Below are 20357 nucleotides of genomic sequence, written 5' to 3'. Positions count from 1 at the left end.
TTGACAGCTGTCAATCCAAGTATATGGCGTCACCGTTAAATATTTTACACCATTGCACATTTCTTCAACATTCTGCAGTAGTTTTTCTATCCATGCAAAGGCTCTATCCCACGGAAAGTAGGTCTACTTATATGTTTCAGAGACTATATCAATGCTGTTGAAAGTGACATTCAAAACATTAACTGTATCACTATAGCTAATACACCAACTGGATATTTTTTGAGAAAACACGCATTTAGGTTCACATTATGATACTTTTGACTCCTATCCTCCCAGCTTCTACTTTAAATAAAGTCGCTGTCTACTCAGTGGGTGCTGAAATAAAGGTCACACAATTTAGCGAATGAAACTTGAATACAAAAAAGCGCTCGAAAGGTTTTGACGAAACCCATTGATCATGCTTCACTTCAGAGAATACTATTTGTTCTCGCGGTAAATACCCCCAAAAATCAATGCACCGGGTGGGAAGAGTTCGTACTATAATGGATGGGATGGTCTTAAAAGCAGTGCCAGTGCACACCTCCATCCCCTCCGGCATGCTGAGCGAGCTCAATCAAGTGCACATACAAGAGGACCTCCCCTCCCCTCTCCTCCGTTGCTGGGAGTGACAGGACACTTGCTGCTCAAGCAACAAGCTTAGTGTTGATATCTAAGCTCTAATTTACCTAGCTAGCTACCTCTTCATTTATTTTAGTACTACAAGCAATTAAGACACAATGGAGATACCTATGGATCCCTTGTTTCTTGCATGGAGCTACTTTAGAAGACGGAAGTTCCAACCATGTTCCAATATTTGTTCGAAGATATTGGAGGACAGTCCATACGACCAGGTAATTATAAGCTGAACTTGCTAGCTAGCTAGTTATTTTAGCTCTGCTAGCCAGCTCCAAGTATTAATCCAATTTAGCTAGCAGTAGCAAGCTAATGTTGATAGCATGCTTGCAAAATCTGCCATTGCTTGCTTGCTGGCTAGCTAGCTGTTTTGCTAGCACATTGTTAGCTAGCTATGTAGTATTGGTTGCAAGAAAAAACATCTTGTTAACTAGTTAGCTAGCCTAGCTATCATGTATGGCAAATTTAGACCTTAGCTAGTGCCCCGCTGTCAATTTCATCTCACTTTTAGTTAATCTAGCTACTCTTAGCTTCCTTTTTCTTGAAATGTGCTTTCTATAATGTATGCATCAAATCTGTATTCACATCTTCTCTCATAATTTCACTCACTGCTGTATTAAAAGGAACCTGACTCCTCATCATATATCTCTGAGGTAACCTCTTCCTTGCCATGCTGATTCTAACCTGGCATGTTGAAATACAAATAGAATGGATAGCTAAATTAATGAAATATCTGTACTGGAGTTCCATACCTTGTAACATCACATTGTAAAATAAAATCTGACTCACTGTAAATATGCCTTCTAAACACACTCTGTTATTTCTTTGACAGGCTGCATGGAGTCTGAAGACCCGTGCTCTGACAGAGATGGTGTACATTGATGAGGTGGAGGTGGACCAGGAGGGGATCGCTGAGATGTTGCTGGATGAGAGCTCCATCGCTCAGGTTGCTCGTAAGTCTGAACTCTGAACTGTCCCAGAGGGCCAAGAGTTTTTCCCGGTCAGGCCAAATGGTCAGTACAGCCTACTGAATCTCAAAGTCTGTCTCAATCACAAAAATATATTACCATTCTGATCTGGTAAAATCTGTCCAAAATGTTCTCAGCTCTTTGAATGTACTGTAATGAAGCTTTCTTTCAGGCCCTGGGACATCACTGAGGCTTCCAGGAACAAGCCATGGAGGTGGACCTACTCCAGCCATCAGGTATGTGACATTTTAGAATTCACAACTATCTTGTATGTGTTAGGTAAGTATCCCAAGGCATTTCCCCTACTGAAATTGTGCAATTACTGTAACAATGTTTCTGAAATTGAGTCGTGGGGAGCATTATGTTCCTTGAAAAGCATCAGATTAGTTCTGAATCTGAACTGAGCTTTTTTTCCCTGAATCTAGGCCCATGACCCAATCGGGACGTCCTATCACAGGGTTTGTGAGGCCCAGTACCCAGTCTGGCAGACCAGGGACGATGGAACAAGCCATCAGGACCCCTCGCACGGCACACACTGCCCGTCCTGTCACTAGTGCGTCTGGGAGATTTGTCCGGCTGGGAACAGCCTCCATGTTGACCAATCCTGAGGGACCATTTATAAACTTATCTAGACTCAACTTCGCTAAATATGCCCAGAAGCCCAATTTATCCAAGGTAAGAGTATTTTTATGAATGTAAGGCAATGAACATGGTCTCTCCAAAAATATTTTTGTCATTGTACTTGTATTTATTCGGGTTCAATACATGTTATGACAATTTCTTTGGGGGTTTTTTCTGCCCCCAGACCTTATTTGAGTACATCTTCCATCATGAAAATGATGTTAAAAATGTGAGTTACCAATACAGATATACACTGAGTTTACAAAACATTAGGAACATCTGCTCTTTCCATGACAGACTGACCAGGTGAATCAAGATGAAAGCTAGGATCACCTATTGATGTCACTTGTTAAATCCACTCAATATTAGTGTATGTCTTTGGCTTCCCATATTGTTTTTGTTTGTAAGTTTCACTCTAAAGCCATTTGTACCTTTTTTGTTTGTGTACAGGCTTTAGACCTGGCTGCTCTGGCCACTGAGAATGCTCAGTTCAAAGACTGGTGGTGGAAAGTCCAGCTGGGGAAATGCTACTACAGGTAAATCTTTAGATAATTACTTAGATCTCAAACAACTGTTATTATACTATACTACCACTACAATTCTACTACATTGTGACTGTTTTCATTGACAGACTTGGTTTACACCGGGAATCAGAAAAACAGTTCCAATCTGCTCTCAATCATCAGGAGGTGGTGGACACGTACCTCTATCTGGCGAAGGTAACAACATGCAACCTACAATGTCCCTAACACTGTAAATACTGTGTAATTACAAGTGTAAAACCACTGTATACAGTATGGATTAACCATGACACAAGGCTTCTCCGTAGCAGATAGCACGTGGTGCGTCACTCAATGGCGAGTTGTTTCTATAAATCCAAATAGGTTTTGTTTTTTTATCAAATTTATTTATATAGCCCTTCTTACATCAGCTGATATATCAAAGTGCTGTACAGAAACACAGCCTAAAACCCCAAACATCAAGCAATGCAGGTGTAGAAGCACAGTGGCTAGGAAAAACTCCCTAGAAAGGCCAAAACCTAGGAAGAAACCTAGAGAGGAACCAGGCTATGAGGGGTGGCCAGTCCTCTTCTGGCTGTACCGGGTGGAGATTATAACAGAACATGGCCAAGATGTTCAAATGGTCATAAATGACCAGCATGGTCAAATAATAATAATCACAGTAGTTGTCGAGGGTGCAACAGGTCAGCACCTCAGGAGTAAATGTCAGTTGGCTTTTCATAGCCGATCATTGAAAGTATCTCTACCGCTCCTGCTGTCTCTAGAGAGTTAAAAACAGCAGGTCAGGTAGCACGTCAAACAGAACATCGATCTACAGCGATCTACTGCCCTATATTTGTCACAAATTATATAAAAATACTTATTGTTCTGTTTTGCCACTAAAACAGGTGTATCAGCGGCTTGATCAGCCTATAACTGCACTGAACCTCTTCAAGCAAGGTCTGGACCACTTTCCTGGGGAGGTCACTCTCTTAACAGGAATTGCTCGCATTCACGAGGCACGTGACATGATTCCTTTTTTGTTGTTTGTGAAGCGTTCTCTTGCTTAAAGAAAGCACCGGTTGAAATTGGCTTGTCAGATGTGTAATCTGAAAATATCAGCTGATTGCCCTGGAATTTGGAGCCTAATTGTTTTGCATCTCTAGTAGCTATTGAATAATTCTACTCTCAATTGAGAGAACAGATGCAGGTTGATCAGGAGGTCCAAAATCTGTCTTTAATAGTATCTGTTATCTGCGTCTCTCACAGGAGATGAATAACTTCACCTCAGCCACAGAGTACTACAAAGATGTCCTGAAGCAGGACAACACTCACGTTGAGGCTATCGCCTGCATAGGCAGCAATCACTTCTACACGGACCAGCCTGAGATCGCCCTGCGCTTTTACAGGTTAGTCACACACACACACACACACACACACACACACACACACATACCACTCCCTTTAATTCCCTCATTTGACTCTGATTATTATGGCTATGCCAGTCTAATATTAAAGAATGTTGATCATGTCAATGGATACACATGCCTTGTGTGGTTGCGTTGACTTTACAGTTGTTTTTCCCTCTAACCCTCCTTTCCTGTAGACGGCTGCTGCAGATGGGAGTATATAATTGCCAGCTGTACAACAACCTTGGACTGTGCTGCTTCTATGCCCAGCAGTATGACATGACCCTCTCCTCCTTTGAGAGGGCTCTGGCCCTAGTGGCCAACGATGAGGAGCAGGCTGACGTCTGGTACAACATTGGACACGTAGCTGTGGTGCGTTAGCGTTAGCTTAGCACACACAGATGTTATTGTTACTGCATGAAGTTACTCTACAGCACCCTCTTCTGTATGCCAACTGGTTTCTCTTGGACAGGTTCCAAACTCTGGCTGCGTGCTTTGAACATATAGCATGCTATCACTTCTTCACATTTCTGTTTATGTTACATGCATCTTATGTTTCTCCCCACAGGGAATAGGAGACCTGACTCTGGCATACCAGTGTTTTAAACTGGCCTTGGCCTTCAACAACGACCATGCTGAGGCCTATAATAACCTGGCTGTGCTGGAGCTACGCAAGGGACACATTGAGCAGGTGAGTGAACTGGGGTTTCTAGATCTTAAAATATATGATATTGATCAAATGTTAGTTTTGGTAAGAGAATTGAGAGAGTAAATCTGTTATAAATGACATACCTTCTTTCCAACTGGTGGAAACTTCTTCCAGGCTTGCTCTTCTAAGGCATTATACCCAGTGGTTATTTTCCATATAGTACAACACATTATGTAAAAAGTCTTTAGGAGCATCTACAGTAGTTGACTGTTTATGATGTTTTGGTATAGAGTCTAATTCAGAATGGTTGTTTTTGATTTCCTCCTTTTTCTCACAGTCCAAAGCTTTCCTCCAGACCGCTGCATCACTCGCCCCTCACATGTATGAACCACACTTTAACTACTCCACTCTGTCAGACAAGGTAACGAGACATCTCATCAGCACTTTTTAATCTATTTAACTATTGACATGCAGCCTGCACATTCATAGCACTGTTTTAAATTAAAAGGACAGACTGTTTTTAGTCATGAGGGATCATATTAATTGATGTGCTGTTGTCTTCTGCTGTGTCCAGACTGGAGATCTGCAGAGTAGCTATACTGCTGCCCAGAGGTCAGAGGATGCCTTCCCTGAGCATGTAGATACCCAAGAGATTTTGAAACACCTGCGCCAGCACTTTGCTGTGCTGTGAGCTACTGACCAACACACCTGACCTGAAAGTCCAGTCTGCCTGTGCGGTAGCTCACTTACTCACTTGTCATAGAGTGCTGCTATTAAACAACAGTGACTGGCCTCCTCGTGTAATGGTTAGACGTCTTCACGATCTACAGACAAATCTCTTTCCTGCAGGGACACAACTGTTACTTGATGGTGACATTATACAGGCTAAATGATACCAAGGGCAATCTGGCTTGGGCAACTCACTGTACAGAAATGATTGTAAAACAGTAGTTTACAACTGCCTAGCCCAATGTAGGTCTTATTAGTTGTAATTTAAGTGTTTTATGTGCTTGTTTTTCTCTGCAATGGTTGGTTCACAGGCTTGTAGAATAGTGTAAGGTACTTTTAAGCACCGATTAGTAAATGTACATAGTAAAGTATGAACATGGAAGAAACAAATATTTATAGGTAATGTATTTATACTGCTATCTTTTTATAGTGTATTCAGATGTATTTTTGTACTACCATTCCTCTTGTCACAATTGTTAGACGGAGTGGAACAGGGGAACCCAAGAGCAGACTCAGATGAGGAGACTGGGATGAAGTAACCAAGGTATTTATTGAAACACGGGGAGATGGAGTGCAGTTCAGGGAAGCTCGGGCAGGTTGCTGGAAACCAAATGCTGAGGCTGGAGCGAGAGGGGTTGAGACAGGGTGAGCAGGTCCGGAGGGGAATCCAAGGGAGTAGTAGAGTGGGCAATCCAGGGACCAGAGTCAGAGCAGGCAGAATGAACAGAGATTATGATCTGGCAGTGAGGAAGCGGCAGGACTGAGTATTTGTAGAGGTCTTGATTATGTTTCCGCCCACACAAACACACACACACAGAGGGAGAGGGAGAGAGCACTGGGGGAGTGGTGGCAGGTCAAGGAGACACCAGATGAGCACTAGAGGGCGTGGCAGGAGCAGATGTGATAACAATTTGTAGTCTGTCTTGTTTGTTTTTGATTGATTACTCGTTATGATCAAAAAGATACAGAACTCATATTCATTTCTATGTGTTTAACTTTACAGTATGACAATTTATTTCAACAGATACAATCTTATGCTATGTACAACTTCAATTTACATTTGATTCCAATGCCTATTATTTTCAATGTATGTATTTACTTAATGAAATAATGGACATTTTACAGTAATTTATAAGCCTTCCTTGATTGCATTTCACTTGTACAAGTAGCATCATTCCAGAACTTCATGGGATTTATTTTGATGGCCGCAAAGTCCTCCATTCCATAGTGGTCATTGGGCTCTCCGTCTTCCCAGTACCTTTTAAACCAAGTTAAAGGTTACTTTCTAGACATTCTGGTATTATCCTGAATGATAATGGTACAGTGGAAACATTTAACCAAGAACTGCTTAACATGTTGGTCTATACAAATACACTGCTCAAAAGAATAAAGGGAACACTAAAATAACACATCTTAGATCTGAATGAATGAAATATTCTTATTAAATTTTTTTTTCTTTACATAGTTGAATGTGCTGACAACAAAATCACACAAAAATGATCAATGGAAATCAAATTTATCAACCCATGGAGGTCTGGATTTGGAGTCAAAATTAAAGTGGAAAACCACACTACAGGCTGATCCAACTTTGATGTAATGTCCTTAAAACAAGTCAAAATGAGGCTCAGTAGTGTGTGTGGCCTCCACGTGCCTGTATGACCTCCCTACAACGCCTGGGCATGCTCCTGATGAGTGGCGATGGTCTCCTGAGGGATCTCCTCCCAGACCTGACTAAAGCATCCGCCAACTCCTGGACAGTCTGTGGTGCAACGTGGCATTGGTGGATGGAGCGAGACATGATGTCCCAGATGTGCTCAATTGGATTCAGGTCTGGGAACGGGCGGGCCAGTCCATAGCATCAATGCCTTCCTCTTGCAGAACACACTCCAGCCCACTGAGGTCTAGCATTGTCTTGCATTAGGAGGAACCCAGGGCCAAACGCACCAGCATATGGTCTCACAAGGGGTCTGAGGATCTCATCTCGGTACCTTAATGGCAGTCAGGCTACCTCTGGCGAGCACATGGAGGGCTGTGCGGCCCCCCAAAGAAATGCCACCCCACACCATGACTGACCCACCGCCAAACCGGCATGGCTGGAGGATGTTGCAGGCAGCAGAACGTTCTCCCCGGCGTCTCCAGACTCTGTCACGTCTGTCACATGTGCTCAGTGTGAACCTGCTTTCATCTGTGAAGAGCACAGGGCGCCAGTGGCGAATTTGCCAATCTTGGTGTTCTCTGGCAAATGCCAAACGTCCTGCACGGTTTGGCTGTAAGCACAACCCCCACCTGTGGACGTCGGCCCTCATACCACCCTCATGGAGTCTATTTCTGACCGTTTGAGCAGACACATGCACATTTGTGGCCTGCTGGAGGTCATTTGCAGGCTCTGGCAGTGCTCCTCCTTGCACAAAGGCGGAGGTAGCGTCCTGCTGCTGGTTGTTTGCCCTCCTACGGCCTCCTCCATCTCCTGATGTACTGCCTGTCTCCTGGTAGCGCCTCCATGCTCTGGACATACGCTGACAGACACAGCAAACCTTCTTCCACAGCTCGCATTGATGTGCCATCCTGGATGAGCTGCACTACCTGAGCACTTGTGTGGGTTGTAGACTCCGTCTCATGCTACCACTAGAGTGAAAGCCACGCCAGCATTCAAAAGTGACCAAAACATCAGCCAGGAGCATAGGAACTGAGAAGTGGTCTGTGGTCACCACCTGCAGAACCACTCCTTTTTGGGGGTGTCTTGCTAATTGCCTATAATTTCCACCTGTTGTCTATTCCATTTGCACAACAGCATGTAAATTATTGTCAATCAGTGTTGCTCCTAATGGACAGTTTGATTTCACAGAAGTGTGATTGACTTGGAGTTACATTGTGTTGTTTAAGTGTTCCATTTATTTTTTTGAGCAGTGTACATAGAAGGTCATACATGATTAAACCCTCTATCCAGTCCAATGACTTGTGCAGCTCTTACCCCTGAGTCAGATCAGTCCCATCAAGCCATGTCCAGGTCCCCTCTGTATCCTCTTCCTCCTTCAGTCCTATCCAGAACCCTTTTATGTGCATGGGTTCGGAGTTAAACTGCACTGTGTGCATCAACTTATGAATGCCTGAGCAATCAAACACAACAAGGCAGGAAAGAAGCTTATTTAATCAGTGGTAACTGAATTTTGGACATTCTTTCTCTTATAGTGCTCTCAAACCATTACAATGTAAAGGGGCCTACTCCATGGAGTAGGGCACTTAGAGCATTCCACATAGAGACACATTACATAGAACTGATGGAAATGTTGGGGGAGGGGGTTCTACTAAGCTAACATATGGAATTGTTTTGACATGGTCATGGATCATTTAGCTATTTGATTTTGAATTTTAGGACCCCTGTAGTTATAAAAAATATATATAAATGGAAAAACAAACAGTCAAAGAATAAATGTAAACGATGTAATGTAAAGGAGTAAGGTTTTGAAGTGTCTGTCCTATATCTAGGAGATATATACGAAAGCTCAGGAAATACTGTATATATATTTTGGGGACACATATTAAATATTTTTTTGTTGGCACAAAACTACTTCCATACTTTCATGAATTTGTTTAACCGGTACTGGGTTACTTTCAGACAACACTTGTGGAGAAGACCCTCGTGAGAGTCCCCTTTCCGTAAGTGTGGTCATATTAGTTTGTAGGACAAACCATATCGTTCGAACGCTACAGTCGTTTTTTGAGAAGACCGATGTTTGGGATGTCTCCTGGTCTGGCAAACAGCGCTGTAGATCTGCCATTTTCCATCGCAGGTGCGAAAGGCCGACATAGGCGTATGCGGTGGATTGAGACTCACCCCATACAAAAAACATATCTAGCTTAAACAGACGAGTCAATCGTCTCCTAAGAATTTACAGTCATCAATGTCTGTTCTACATACAACATTGCATAGCATACAAAAGACTGAGTCCCAAAAGTCTCACCAACTTCAGTGACCCTGGACTGCAATGCCACCTTCTGTTCCTGAAGGCTTTCAACCTGCCTCTGTAACTCCATGCCAGTGTGTTTGGCACTCCCTAGCTGCCCGCTGGTTTTGTTCACCTTTTGGAGCTNGTTCCTGAAGGCTTTCAACCTGCCTCTGTAACTCCATGCCAGTGTGTTTGGCACTCCCTAGCTGCCCGCTGGTTTTGTTCACCTTTTGGAGCTCTCGCAACCTGGACTCAGAGCATTTCGTATTCTGTACCTAAAACCGGGGCACTCCATTTAGTATGATATGGTAAATTTGGCATGGTTACATAAGACAGATGGTTACTTAAGGCAAAAACGAAAGGAGGATGGTTGATCGAGGTGGGTGGATAACGCGAACATCTAGCAAGCCATAAGTTGCAAGTTTGAATCTCATGACAGACAACTTTAGCCTTTTTGCTAATTAGCAACTTTGCTACTACTTAGCATGTTAGCTAACCCTTCCCCTAACCTTAACCCTTTTAGCTAACCTTTCCCCTTTAACCATAACCCCTAAACCCTAGCCTAGCTTACGTCTGGCCTTCACAAGAGAAGGTCACAGTTGTTTTATAGGGGTATCCTTCGTTTATTTGGTGTGGGCTATGGCCAAACAGTAGCCTGTATGAAGTTGGGTTAATAAACCGTAAATTCTTAAACTCAATCCTCTGTCTGGACAATTGTTCCTTTATGATCTAGTTAGGTCATTGCAATAACATACGAAATGTAACATATCAAACTAAATGGGATGTCTCAGATTTACATACAGAATAGTATGAAATTCTCTGAGACCAGGTTGCAACCTCCTCTTTGGCATGGATCATATTGCTGTGGGTGGCTCTGAGTTGCTCCAGCTCACTACTGCTCTGTGTCAAGTTCTGATATAGTGGACTGTAATTCTCACTGACCTTGCTGTCTATGGGGACCAAAGAGAGACCTAACATCACTAGAGGAAGAGGACAGCAGATATTTCAATTAATTATTTAAAGCAGAGTGAAATGATTAAGGACACTACTCACATTGGACCCCCAGACCAATGTCAACGACCAGTAGAAGAGCACTGAGCATGCCCAGACTCACTGCAACCAATCAGTAGAATCGAGAACTCTGCCCATCTCTCACCATGAACATGGACACTGGACAAGGGACAATTTTATCAAGTATTACCGCAATAATATTTGGGTTAATCCACAGGATTTTTGTGACATACCTGTATTCAGAATTTCATTCTCAAATCTACAATCTGTCAAAAGTTGGATTGATATTTTATATGAGAGCAGTTATTCTCTTGATTTTCCAAAAAGGTCACGTTTTCCTTACGGTACCTTGTTGGTCTTGTCTGTTATGGAGAGGATGTCCATCTGTGCTGAAATCATCCTGACATCAGCTCGTTGTATGTTCCCTTGAATCCCTTAAACCGATCTTCTGATATGTCAGAATTCTCCATTGACTTGTCTGTCTGCTGTCTGCCAATATTGAACTAAAACAACTGTCTACTCATTCTCTCTGTCTGTGGATGATTTGTTTAGTCATTGCCCTATGTCAATGCTTCATGTGAATACTGTGAAGCCATTGGTGGTTTGAGTGGAGGGGTGTGTGTGTGTGTGTGTGTGTGTGTGTGTGACCAGAAAGATCCTCAAACAACCAGTGATGTATTATATTTGCCCAATTTTAATTTACTTTTGTTATAAACATTTTCTTTTAACATGTAGTGTCTTTGCATATGACAACACTCATGAGACAAATTATTACAACTTTAATTCCTGAACTTCCTTTGCTTTCATTTCACATATCCATTTCAGTGCATATCTACATGGGGCATCGTTCCAAGTCTTCATGGCATCCCAAGTCGTCTTGGGATGGTTTTTGGAGTAAATGGCTGCACAGTCCTCGTTATTCATATCGTCGTTAGGCTCCCCATCTGCCCAGTATCTTGAACAAAGGTCAAGGTTCATTTTTAGACAATTTGTTTATCCATACCATGCCACAGCAGATAGGTTAAACTTATGTTAATCAGAGTCTACATGGCTCTGATATTAATTAATAGGTAATAGGACAGTAGTAATAGTTAATGGTAATACTAGCTACTAAACGAACCAATTCCAATAACTTGTGCACCTCTTACCCCTGAGTCAGTTCAGTCCCATCAAGCCATGCCCAGGTTCCCTCTTCATCCTCTTCCTCCTTCAGTCCTATCCAGAACCCTGTTAGGTGCCAGGATCCTGAGCTGGATCTTAATGCTTGTATTGCCTTATTGATAAACTCCTGAGCAGACACACACACACACCACACATAGAGAGAGAGAAAGAGAGAGTGAGATAGTGGTCAAACCTTTACCATGTAAAGGGGTCTATTCCATGGAGTGGGGCATTAACATAATTCCACTTAGAGAGACATTCCATAGAACTGATGAAAATGCTAGAATGTTCTACTCATTCTATGCTAACCTGGTATGTACTGTATATTTTATTTAACACATTTTGGAAGTTACACCATATTAAAAAATATATATATATATATTTAACCTTTATTTAACTAGGCAAGTCAGTTAAGAACAAATTCTTATTTACAATGACGGCCTACCCCGGCCAAACCCAGACGACGCTGTGCCAATTGTGCGCCGCCGTATGGGACTCCCAATCACAGCCGGATGTGATGCAGCCTGGATTTGAATCAGGTACTGCAGTGACACGTCTTGCACTGAGATGCAGTGCCTTAGACCGCTGCGCCTCTCGGGAGAAATATGGAATATATCCAAATAACTTACCTGCTTCTCTTCACTATCTATTATTGCCAGGTCAGCTCCCTTTTTAATGCAGTTATCTCTGCTTCTGTCCCACGTTTTCAGAGGAATGGAGTTAGACAAGGGAAAGTAGTAACACACCGAGTTGAGCAATTTCCATCCTGGCAAACAACGGCCACAGATTTCCACTGTTATAAAACGAGATGGAAAACATTGAAACATTACTTTTGTAGTAACGTGAAAAATGAAGGCCCCCATATAAGCATGCGCTGCTGTTTCAGATCTCCAGATTGGGATATTATCAAAGCAATTATTTTGTTATGAACATCTACCAATAATAAATTCATCAATGTCTCTTCTAGATACAACATTGCATAGCATACAAAAGACTGAGTCCAAAAAGTCTCACCAACTTCAGTGACCCTGGACTGCAATGCCGCCACCTGTTCCTGAAGGCTTTCAACCTGCCTCTGTAACTCCATGCCAGTGTGTTTGGCACTCCCTAGCTGCCCGCTGGTTTTGTTCACCTTTTGGAGCTCTTTCTGCAACACTGTCAAGGCCTCCTCTTTAGCATGGATCATATTACTGTGGGTGGCTCTGAGTTGCTCCAGCTCACTGCTGATTTGTGTCAAGTTCTGATATAGTGGACCGTACTTCTCACGACTTTGCTGTCTGTGGGGACCAAAGAGAGACCTAACATCACTAGAGGAAGAGACAGAATTATTCAATTAATTATTTAAAGGAGAGTGAAATGATCAAGGACACTACTCACATTGGACCCCCAGACCAATGTCAACGACCAGTAGAAGAGCAATGAGCATGCCCAGACTCACTGCAACCAATCGATAGAATCGAAAAACTCTGCCATCTCTCACCTGAAGATGGACACTGGACAAGGGGACAATTTTATCAAGTATTACCGCAATAATATTTGGGTTAATCCACAGGATTTTTTGTGACATACTGTATTCAGAATTTCATTCTCAAATCTACAATCTGTCACCAGCTCCTGGATTGATATTTATAGGAGAGCAGATATTCTCTTGATTTTCGAAAAAGGTCACTGTACCTTGTTGTTGGTCTTGTCTGTTATGGAGAGGATGTCCATCTGTGCTGAAATCATCCTGACATATCAGCTCATTATATGTTCCCTTGAATCCTTTCAACACATTTTTGATATGTCAGAATTTTCCATTGACTTGTCTGTCTGCTGTCTGCCAATATTGAATTAAACAACTGTTTACTCATTCTCTCTGTCTGTGGATGATTTGTTTAGTCATTGCCTATGTCAATGCTTCATGTGAATACTGTGAAGCCATTTGGTGGTTTGAGTGGAGGGGAGTGTTTGTTTGTGCGTGTTGTGTGTGTGTGTGTGGTTGTGTGTGTGTGTGTGTGTTGTGTGTGTGTGTGTGTGTGTGTGTGTGTGTGTGTTGTGTGTGTGTGTGTGTGTGTGTGTGTGTGTGTGTGTGTGTGTGTGTGACAGAAAGATCCTCAAACAACCAGTGATGTATTATAATTGCCCAATATTTTTTAATTTACTGTCGTTATAAACATTTTCATTTAACATGTAGTGTCTTTGCAAATGGCAACACTCATGAGACAAATTATTACAACTTTAATTCCTGGGCTGCCTTTGCTTTCATTTCACATATCCATTTCAGTGCATGTGTACATGGGGCATCGTTCCAAGTCTTCCTGGGATGAGTTTTGGAGTAAATGGCTGCACAGTCCTCGGCTTTCTTATCGTCATTCGGCTCCCCATCTGCCCAGTACCTTGAACAAAGGTCAAGGTTATTTTTTAGACTATGTAATAGGTAATAAGACAATAGTAATAGACAATGGTAACACTAGCTACTGAACAAACCAATTCCAATAACTTGTGCAGTGCTTACCCCTGAGTCAGCTCAGTCCCATCAAGCCATGTCCAGGTCCCCTCTGTATCCTCTTCCTCCTTCAATCCAATCCAGAACCCAGTGTTGTACCTGACTATTGAACTGTATCTTAATGCTTGTATCGACTTACTCATAAACTCCTGAGAAAACACACACACACAAACAAACACAGAGAAAGAGAGGGAGTCATGCACAAACAAGCTGTTGAACTAGGTTGGTTAAATTATTAATAATGCCAAGTTTGGAACAGTACTCACTTTCCCACTACAATGCCCTCAGAGTCACACAAAATATGATAATAAACATCACGCTCCCAGTTACAGGAGCAAGATCCGCACTGACGGTCCATGTCTTACCTGCTTCTCCCAGCTATCTACCACAACCAGGTCAGCTCCATAACTTAAACATTCTTTTCTGGCCTCTCCCCAGCTTCTAGCCTCATTGGCATCAGAAATGGCAAAGTAGTAACATGTTGAGTTGAGCAGATCCCATCCTGGCAAACATAGGCCACAGCTTAGCTCTGTAAAGACACATTGGATGTTTGTTTTTTTACTAGTCAGTAGATCAAATCCTAAATTGGGTGTCTCACAAAAAGTTATCTCACCAAGCGAAGATATTTGGGACTGCAGCTGCGTCTTGTCCTTGCGAAGGCTCTCAATCTGCGCCTGAAAGTTATCGCTGCTGGTCGTCTGTTGCTGTAATGCTATCTCTAGTTGGTGGAGGCTAGTGAGCTCTCTGTGTAACTTTCTCTGGGCCTCCTCTTTAGCATGAATCACATTGTTCTGGGCGGCTCTGAGTTGCTCCAGCTCACTGCTGATCTGTGTTAAATTCTGATATAGTGGAAGATGACTCTCACTGACTTTATTACCTGTGGGGATCAGAGGAACCCAATATCACTAGGGAGAAAAAAACACCTTTCATGAAAAAAGTAGTATGTTTACGTTTTTTCTATGTAAACAACAGGACATGCATGCTGCATTGACATGTACATTAAGAGTGAGAGATTACTATACTTAGTGTTGAGTCTTTGGACATGGTTATACTCACAGTATACTCCCAGGACAATGGCAACAACCAGTAGAAGAGCACCAAGTGGCCCCAAACATATTGTAACCAATCGGTAATGCGGAAAACTGGGCCCATCTCTTACTGTGAATGTGGATACTGAAAGGGATCATTTCCATCAGTATCAGAGTGTAGAGGTTATAAACAAGTTATAAACAGTCCACAAAATAGTAATGTTTTCACTGAACGATTTCAGTGAAACATTCTAGACAGCTTACTAAAATGTATGATTTGCACAAACTGGATCAGGGTTACACTTTGGGGGTGGGCAGTGTCAAAGGCCACATTGTCTCAAAGAGCTTTTCTAAAGCCAATTCAAAAATATACTATAACAAAAATGTACAGTCGCAATATGCTGAAGAAAAAGGTTAACACATTGACTTAATATCTAAATCCTATTAGTTTATACTAGAAAAATGTATTTGTTTACGGTACCTGGTTTCTGGTCTTGGCTATGATAGAAGGGAGCTTCATCTGTGTCGAACCCATTTTCGGTATATTTCTCGTAATTCTCCATTGAATTGTCTGCCTTGTTAAAAATGTTCCAGTCAGTGGGGATGGTCGTATCTCTCTGTTGAGTTTGTTCAAACATTGGACTGTGTCAATATAGTGTGTGTGAGTGTCTGTGTGTGCGTGTGCGTGTCTATTTGCGCAATGACAGGATTGACTTCAGAGATACAGTGATCGTAGAAAGGGGTTACTGTGATTTTGACAGTAACTTACAGGCAGCTCGGTGGCAAGTAAAATTCTATATTTCATATTAAAACACACCTACTGTAATATAAATACAGTATCAAAGCAAGTACTGTATAGTGACACACAGTACAATACCGTACTGTATTATTATACTGTAAAAAAAAAAAAAAAAAATGCTACCGTAATCGAAATGGATGAATGAAATCCATTGATGGGAGAGGTTTGTATTCCACAGTATTTTATTGTAATTACAAGTGATTGTTGCAAGCAGGTTGGCTGCTAGGTCAAATGTTTACAAACATTAAAGCATATTAATGAATATTTGGTGTTTTATATCACTTGCACTTCTAGAGGCCATAACAAAGGCTTCCAAACTGGCAGCGACTACAGTGAAAAACAGACCAAAAGGACATGGCAAAATGCTCAACCGTTTAAGACTTGCTGCCTCTCCAATCTGTCTCCTATACATTTTAAATTGATGGGGCACTATAACCACATAGGAGTTAAATAAGTACAGCATTCTCATTAATGGGTGCAACAAATATAACCTCTTACAAGGCATGACTCAAAATATGTCAATGAGCCAGAAACAACAATACCATGCACCCACTAGTGCTCCAAAGTTTTTGGGGCGCTTCAAAGGTACGGTATGGGAAATCATATCACATTGTATTTGTCACATACACATGGTTAGCAGATGTTAATGCGAGTGTAGCGAAATGCTTGTGTTTCTAGTTCCGACAGTGCAATAATATCTAACAGGTAATCTAATAATTCCCCAACAACTACCTAATACACACATATCTAAAGGGGTGAATGAAAATATGTACATGTAAGTATATGAATGAGCGATGGCCGAGCGGCATAGGCAAGGTGCAATAGATGGTATAAAATATAGTATATACATGTGATATGAGTAATGTAAGATATGTAAACATTATTTAAGTGGCATTATTTAGAGTGGCATTGTATAAAGTGACTAGTGATCCATTTATTAAAGTGGCCAGTGATTGAGTCTCAATGTAGGCAGCAGCCTCTCTGAGTTAGTGATTGCCATTTAGCAGTCTGATGGCCTTGAGATAGAAGCTGTTTTTCAGTCTCTCGGTCCCAGCTTTGATGCACCTGTACTGACCTCGCCTTCTGGATGGTAGCGGTTTGAACAGCCAGTGGCTCAGGTGGTTGATGTCCTTGATGATCTTTTTGGCCTTTCTGTGACATCGGGTGCTGTAGGTGTCATGGAGGGCAGGTAGTTTGCCCCTGGTGATGCGTTGTGCAGACTGCACCACCCTCTGGAGAGCCTTGCGGTTGAGGGTGGTGCAGTTGCCGTACCAGGCTGTGATACAGTCTGACAGGATGCTCTCAATTGTGTATCTGTAAAAGTTTGTCAGGGTTTTGGGTGACAAGCCAAATTTCTTCAGCCTCCTAAGGTTGAAGAGGTGCTGTTGCGCCTTCTTCACCACACTGTCTGTGTGGGTGGACCATTTCAGTTTGTCTGTGATGTGTACACCGAGGAACTTAAAACTTTCCACCTTCTCCACTGATATCCCTTCATTATGGATAGGGGGGGTGCTCCCTCTGCTGTTTCCTGAAGTCCACGATCATCTCCTTTGTTTTGTTGACGTTGAGTGAGAGGTTGTTTTCCTGACACAACACTCCGAGTACCCTCACCTCCTCCCTGTAGGCTGTCTCATCGTTGTTGGTAATCAAGCCCACTACTGTTGTATCGTCTGCAAACTTGATGATTGAGTTGGAGGCGTGCATGGCCACGCAGTCGTGGGTGAACAGGGAGTACATGAGGGGGCTAAGCACGCACCCTTGTGGAGCCCCAGTGTTGAGGGTCAGTGAAGTGGAGATGTTGTTTCCTACCTTCACCACCTGGGAGCGGCCCGTCAGAAAGTCCAGGACCCAATTGCACAGGGCGGGGTTGAGACCCAGGGCCTCTAGCTTGATGATGAGCTTGAAGGGTACAATGGTGTTGAATGCTGAGCTGTAGTCAATGAACAGCATTCTTACATAGGTATTCCTCTTGTCCAGATGGGATAGGGCAGTGTGCAGTGTGATGGCGATTGCGTCGTCTGTGGACTTCTTGGGGCGGTATGCAAACTGAAGTGGGTCTACCTTGGCCGGTAAAGTGAAGGTGATATGATCCTTGACTAGTCTCTCAAAGCACTTCATGATGACAGAAGTGAGTGCTATGGGGCGGTAGTCATTTAGTTCAGTTATCTTTGCCTTCTTGGGTACAGGAACAATGGTAGCCATCTTGAAGCATCTGGGGACAATAGACTGGGATAGGGAGCGATTGAATATGTCCGTAAACACACCAGCCAGCTGGTCTGCGCATGCTCTGAGGACGCGGCTAGGGATGCCGTCTGGGCCAGCAGCCTTGCGAGGGTTAACACGTTTAAATGTTTTACTCACGTCAGCCACGGAAAAGGAGAAGGGGTGGGGCACAGTCCCTGTTAACGGGCCGTGACGGTGGCACTGTATTATCCTCAAAGCGGGCAAAGAAGGTGTTTAGTTTGTCTGGAAGCATGACGTCGGTGTCCGTGACGTGGCTGGTTTTCCTTTTGTAGTCCGTGATTTCCTGTAGACCCTGCCACATACGTCTCGTGTCTGAGCTGTTGAATTGCGACTCCAACTTGTCCCTGTACTGGCATTTCGCTTGTTTGATTGCCTTGTGGAGGGAATAACTACATTGTTTATATTCAGCCATATCACCAGACCTCTTTCCATGGTTAAATGCGGTGGAGCGCTTTCAGTTTTGCGTGAATGCCGCCATCCATCCACGGTTTCTGGTTAGGGTAGGTTTTAATAGTCACAGTGGGTTCAACATCTCCAATGCACTTCTTTATAAACACACTCACCGAGTCAGCGTATAGGTCGATGTTGTTCTCTGAGGCTGACATATTTGTTTGTTTGTTTGTCAATTAGMGTGTGCAGGGTGAATACGTGGTCTATCGTATGATAATTTGGTAAGAAGCCAATTTGACATTTGCTCAGTACATTGTTTTCACTTAGGAAATGTACGAGTTTGCTGTTAATGATAATGCAGAGGATTTTCCCAAGGTTGCTGTTGACACATATCCCACGGTAGTTGTTGGGGTCAAATTTGTCTCCACTTTTGTGGATTGAGGTGATCAGTCCTTGGTTCTAAATGTTGGGGAATATGCCAGAGGTAAGGATGATGTTAAAGAGTTTTAGTATAACCAATTGGAATTTGTTGTCTGTATATTTTATCATTTCATTGAGGATACCATCAATACCACAGGCCTTTTTGGGTTGGAGGGTTTTTATTTTGTCCTGTAGTTCATTCAAGGTCATTGGAGAATCCAGTGGGTTCTGGTAGTCTTTAATAGTTGATTCTAAGATTTGTATTTGATCATGTATATGTTCTTGCTGTTTGTTCTTTGTTACAGAGCCAAAAAGATTGGAAAACTGGTTTGCCCATACATCTCCATTTTGGATAGATAATTCTTTGTGTTGTTTAGTGTTTTCCAATTTTTCCAAAAGTGGTTAGAGTCTATGGATTCTTCAATTACATTGAGCTGATTTCTGACGTGCTGTTCCTTCTTTTTCCGTAGTGTATTTCTGTATTGTTTTAGTGATTCACCACAGTGAAGGCATAGACTCAGGTTTTGTGGGTCTCTATGCTTTTGGTTGGACAGGTTTCTCAATTTCTTTCTTAGGTTTTTGCATTCTTCATCAAACCATTTGTCATTGTTGTTCATTTTCTTCAGTTTTCTGTTTGAATTTTTTGGGATCTAATAGGGAAGCTGAGAGAATATACTGTTTAGGTTTTCTACTGACAGGTTTACACCTTCACTATTACAGTGAAACGCTTTGTCCAGGTAATTGTCTAGAAGGGATTGAATTTGTTGATGCCCAATTGTTTTTTTGGTCGATTTCCACACTACTCTCCTTCCATCTATAGCATTTCTTAATATTATTCAGCTCCTTTAGCTTTGATGCCTCAGAGCAAAGCTCTGTTCAAGTAGTGTGATTTTTCTGTGATTGGGTTGAGGTCAGTGATAAAGTAGTCTACAGTACTTCTGCCAAGAGATGAGCTGTATGTGTAGCTACCATAGGAGTTCCCTCGAAGCCTACCTTTGACTCTGTACATACCCAGCGTGCGACAGAGCTGCAGGAGTTGTGACCCGTTTTTGTTGGTTATGTTGTCATAGTTGGTCATCCCCAAAGCCAACACTTACTTTGGCCGCCTTTCCTTCCAGTTCTCTGCTGTCAATGACTGGAACGAATTGCAAACATCTCTGAGCTGGAGTCTTATATTTCCCTCTCTAACTTTAAGCATCAGCTGTCTGAGCAGCTTAAAGATCACTGTACCTGTACACAGCCAATTTGTAAATAGCACACCCGACTACCTCATCCCCCATATTATTACTTACCCTCTTGCTCTTTTGCACCCCAGTATCTCTACTTGCACATCATCATCTGCACATCTGTCACTCCAGTATTAATGCTAAATTTTTATTAT

At 42.5% G+C, this 20357-nt stretch overlaps 3 protein-coding genes and 1 long non-coding RNA gene across 6 annotated transcripts; 1 reads left to right on the top strand and 3 right to left on the bottom strand.

Annotated features, from left to right (window-relative positions):
- The first annotated feature begins 537 nt into the window (after window positions 1-537).
- LOC111963288 (tetratricopeptide repeat protein 8) lies at window positions 538-13462 on the top strand. 3 transcript variants are annotated; one of them, XM_023986625.2, is made up of 14 exons: window positions 539-830; window positions 1445-1565; window positions 1753-1816; window positions 2006-2255; window positions 2386-2430; window positions 2652-2737; window positions 2833-2920; window positions 3610-3720; window positions 3971-4110; window positions 4308-4482; window positions 4679-4801; window positions 5097-5180; window positions 5969-6032; window positions 12575-13462. In XM_023986625.2, exons 1-13 carry the CDS (start codon window positions 717-719, stop codon window positions 6020-6022), a joined length of 1455 nt encoding a protein of 484 aa, XP_023842393.1. In that variant the 5' UTR covers window positions 539-716; the 3' UTR covers window positions 6023-6032; window positions 12575-13462. The 3 variants fall into 3 exon arrangements, with proteins under 3 accessions (XP_070299463.1, XP_023842393.1, XP_023842392.1); XM_023986624.2 differs by having other exon boundaries at window positions 540-830; window positions 5334-6032; XM_070443362.1 differs by lacking the exon at window positions 3610-3720 and having other exon boundaries at window positions 538-830; window positions 5334-6032.
- Window positions 6020-11069, bottom strand: LOC139027665 (uncharacterized). The gene is made up of 5 exons (XR_011479787.1): window positions 10795-11069; window positions 10489-10605; window positions 9451-10385; window positions 8460-8595; window positions 6020-6746 (listed from the first exon to the last, which is right to left on the bottom strand). It is a non-coding gene; the product is annotated as an uncharacterized lncRNA (long non-coding RNA).
- On the bottom strand, window positions 11121-13070 carry LOC111963290 (C-type lectin domain family 4 member E). Its single transcript, XM_070443363.1, has 5 exons — window positions 12985-13070; window positions 12622-12905; window positions 12237-12400; window positions 11595-11734; window positions 11121-11401 (listed from the first exon to the last, which is right to left on the bottom strand). Coding segments are annotated over exons 1-5 (774 nt in total). The 5' UTR covers window positions 12987-13070; the 3' UTR covers window positions 11121-11217.
- Window positions 13463-13715: 253 nt separating the features above from the next.
- On the bottom strand, window positions 13716-15795 carry LOC111963289 (asialoglycoprotein receptor 1). Its single transcript, XM_023986626.2, has 6 exons — window positions 15605-15795; window positions 15152-15268; window positions 14709-14972; window positions 14461-14624; window positions 14105-14244; window positions 13716-13985 (listed from the first exon to the last, which is right to left on the bottom strand). Exons 1-6 carry the CDS (start codon window positions 15759-15761, stop codon window positions 13820-13822), a joined length of 1008 nt encoding a protein of 335 aa, XP_023842394.1. The 5' UTR covers window positions 15762-15795; the 3' UTR covers window positions 13716-13819.
- Window positions 15796-20357: the final 4562 nt, after the last annotated feature.

Source organism: Salvelinus sp. IW2-2015, linkage group LG4q.2 (genome assembly GCF_002910315.2).
Source record: "Salvelinus sp. IW2-2015 linkage group LG4q.2, ASM291031v2, whole genome shotgun sequence".
Taxonomy (NCBI): domain Eukaryota; kingdom Metazoa; phylum Chordata; class Actinopteri; order Salmoniformes; family Salmonidae; genus Salvelinus; species Salvelinus sp. IW2-2015.
Note: the sequence above shows the minus strand (reverse complement) of the source record. Positions and strands in the feature narration are given on the sequence as shown.